Below are 552 nucleotides of genomic sequence, written 5' to 3'. Positions count from 1 at the left end.
GGCTGGGGGGGGTGGTCCAGCCCCCGGCAGGGCAGCTGGGCCCTGGGGACTGATCCTGCACCGCTCCAGCATGGCCTGGAGCAACCGGTTACAGCCCCTCGCTAGTCCCACTTGCAAATCGCCCACCAAAGCGGAGACCCCCACCAGGGCGTGCACAGCACAGGGTTGGGGGATGGTGGGGACTGGGGTTTCCAGGGCTGTCCCCTTGCCAGGAGAAGAGGTCTCGTCTGGCTGTGGAGGCACCTGCAAGGGTTGGCTCCATGCCCGCACATCTCCATCCACCTCCTCCAGAAAGGGGGTCAGCCCATTGACCCCGAGATGGTGGCAGAACCTGCCCCCTCCCCCCTGTGCTCATTGCAGCCATTTTCTTCCCCCAGTCCCTTTGGATCCTGAAAAAGTCCTCGAGGAGCTGAAGGAGAAGAAGGACAAGTTAGAGGAGGTAAGTATGTCCCCGGGCACAGTGCAGCTTTCCTACGGATGTCTCCCAAGTTTGGTGGCACAGGACACCCTCCTCGGGGCCTGACCCGTCCCTTCTGTGGGCGGGGGGGGGGG

The 552-nt window shown here is 63.8% G+C and overlaps 1 protein-coding gene across 1 annotated transcript in view; it reads left to right on the top strand.

Annotated features, from left to right (window-relative positions):
* PODXL (podocalyxin-like) overlaps positions 1 to 552 on the top strand; it is a 14519-nt gene that overhangs the window by 10421 nt on the left and 3546 nt on the right. Inside the window, exon 5 of the mRNA XM_009582082.1 lies at positions 378 to 510. Within this exon, the coding sequence (XP_009580377.1) occupies positions 378 to 510 (133 nt within the window). The remainder of the gene's footprint in view (positions 1 to 377; positions 511 to 552) is intronic.

This window comes from Fulmarus glacialis, unplaced genomic scaffold, assembly GCF_000690835.1.
Source record: "Fulmarus glacialis isolate BGI_N327 unplaced genomic scaffold, ASM69083v1 scaffold5290, whole genome shotgun sequence".
Classification (NCBI taxonomy): Eukaryota; Metazoa; Chordata; class Aves; order Procellariiformes; family Procellariidae; genus Fulmarus; species Fulmarus glacialis.
The sequence above is the reverse complement of the archived record's forward strand: the minus strand, read 5'-3'. Positions and strand labels throughout refer to the sequence as shown.